The 2319-nt window shown below is 33.9% G+C and overlaps 1 protein-coding gene across 1 annotated transcript; it reads left to right on the top strand.

Annotated features, from left to right (window-relative positions):
• The first annotated feature begins 486 nt into the window (after window positions 1–486).
• On the top strand, window positions 487–2259 carry LOC113941986 (fatty acyl-CoA hydrolase precursor, medium chain-like). Its single transcript, XM_027633120.1, has 3 exons — window positions 487–716; window positions 1667–1811; window positions 2093–2259. Coding segments are annotated over exons 1-3 (285 nt in total). The 5' UTR covers window positions 487–714; the 3' UTR covers window positions 2231–2259.
• Window positions 2260–2319: the final 60 nt, after the last annotated feature.

Genomic DNA, 2319 nt, shown 5'->3' with positions numbered 1-2319 from the left:
AGACTATTTTTAGAAGCTTTTTCTTTTGGCTTTATGTACTATCTAGGGTCTGGAATATATTTAGTCTGTTCATTGCCTTTTCTGAGTGAGAGCAATCTATTGGGCTTTTATCTAACCACCCAGACCAAAAGAGGTTAAGATTGGTGTGCAATCACTGATGTGAGTGGTAAGACAATACATATGATATACCTGGGGGAAACTATACCCACAGACTAATCAACATGAAGGCTGAAAGAATGTCAGCTAGACTGATTTAATAAAGGTGTGAGAAAAGTGTATTAGAATAAATTAGAAAATCTAAAATTTTGATTAGTAAATGCTAGTAATCAAATTAGTAATATAAAATAGTAAGTTAGTGTACTGTTAGAACTGATTAGAGTTTGTTGAAGCCCTATGTATGAAAATTATTAAGCAAACAACAGGGGTATATTTAAGTAGCAAATCCAGCAATTAGAAATCTGGTAAGTACTTACAAATGGACCAATTGTGATTTTGTGCTCACATCCTCCAGGACAAAAAGCAGAGCAACCAGAAGTGGAGACCAAATATGGGAGAGCCCGAGGATTCCAATTCAAAGTAGACACAGCTGAGAGGAGTGTAAATGTCTTTTTGGGACTTCCTTTTGCTAAACCTCCACTTGGATCCCTGAGGTTTTCTGAGCCCCAGCCACCTGAGCCATGGAAAGGTGTCAGAGATGCCACTTCCTACCCACCAATGTAAGGCAGTGACAAAACCACTGAATATTTAAGTAATTTTATATTTATATATTATTTCTACATTATATGATAATTTATATACTATTATTTTATATATATTAATATAATTTATATAATTTGTTATTGTACATTCTATTATATTAATATTATTTGTATTTTTCTATTTTAATTACTTTCTACAACTATAATATTAATTTATATTATATTATATAAATAAATATTCTCTGTTTATTTATTGTATTATTGTATGTTCTATCATTTATATTGTTTGTATTTACATTATTTTAATAGTTTGTATAATTGTATATTATATTTATATTTATATTAGAAACAATTTCATGACACTGCTGCACATCCAGGGCAATCAAAATCCACAAAGATAAATTCCTTGGTGCCATCTTGTTACATCTGCAGCTGTTACAGTGAATACATTTCTAAAGACATCTTTATTAGCTGCTCTCTTTACTGCTATTTAATGGGCATCAGGGATGAACTGATATGGATCAGCACTTTACTGATAATCCTCTGTCTTGGGAGCATTTGGCCATCACTTCCCAGTGTTTATAAACCTTTGGAATACATATTAAGGAAAAAATGCTGAGTCACATGGTTAATAGGGCACATAAGAAATACAGGGCAATTCTAGTCTACCTTGTAAATGTTTTATCCATTTGTCCTCTTGCCCTTGTTTAGTGCTCCAAGTCTAATACCTCCCATTACAATATAAAAAGCTCTTGGAGATGTAAAATAATTAATTTACATTTCCATTGAAGGCATTTATAGCCCTATGTGTTTGCAGATATATTTCTGTGATATTTTGAAACATGCAGGATTTATCTGCATGTCCCTGTGTATTGCAGTAGGCAGTGGCTCCTTTTTACACATCTCATTAATGAGAGGTCAAAGAAGGAAAACATCTTAACAGTATTTGTTGCTTGTTATTTTTTCAGGTGTGTGCAGGATCCAGTCCAAGGACAATATTTTTCAGACATGATTACTAATAGAAAGGAGAAGGTTCCTCTTCAGGTGTCTGAAGATTGCTTGTACCTAAATGTGTACACCCCCGTTTCTGCAGGAGAACAGCAGAAGTTGCCTGTAAGCAAAACCACTATAAAACCTCTAGGAAATTTATTTTATGCTTGATTTCCTCTAAATAATCTGTCCAAAGTCACAGGGCACTGATAAAGTGTAAGTATTTAACAAAATCAATGCCTTTTTGTAGACTTGTAGATCCGAGTGATTTCTAGCATTTTTGAAATGTAATCTGAAAGAATCAGGACTGAAACAACAAAAGATATTTTATTTTGGGTTATATTTAGTTTTTATCACTGGGAGCTCAGGTCTGTGCTGGGTTGATTCTGGTTTTATCTTTCCAGGTCTTTGTATGGATACATGGAGGTGGATTAGTTTCTGGAGCAGCTTCAACATATGATGGTTCAGCATTAGCAGCCTTTGAAAATGTGGTGGTTGTAGCAATTCAGTACAGATTAGGTGTTCTTGGATATCTTAGGTAAGATGTTTTATCCCATTTTTTGCCAGGTGATTTCCAAAGTGATGTGTGCAAAGCCTTGGTGAAGTGCAAGAGACTCCTTTGTGCAAAGAA

This window comes from Corapipo altera, unplaced genomic scaffold (assembly GCF_003945725.1).
Source record: "Corapipo altera isolate COAL_440 unplaced genomic scaffold, ASM394572v1 128524, whole genome shotgun sequence".
Classification (NCBI taxonomy): Eukaryota; Metazoa; Chordata; class Aves; order Passeriformes; family Pipridae; genus Corapipo; species Corapipo altera.
The sequence above is the reverse complement of the archived record's forward strand: the minus strand, read 5'-3'. Positions and strand labels throughout refer to the sequence as shown.

Excerpts from the sequence above, each read along its gene's own strand:
- LOC113941986 (XM_027633120.1), top strand. Across the intron at positions 1,812-2,092 it reads GAGAACAGCAGAAGTTGCCT|GTCTTTGTATGGATACATGG; the intron begins GTAAGCAAAACC and ends TTATCTTTCCAG.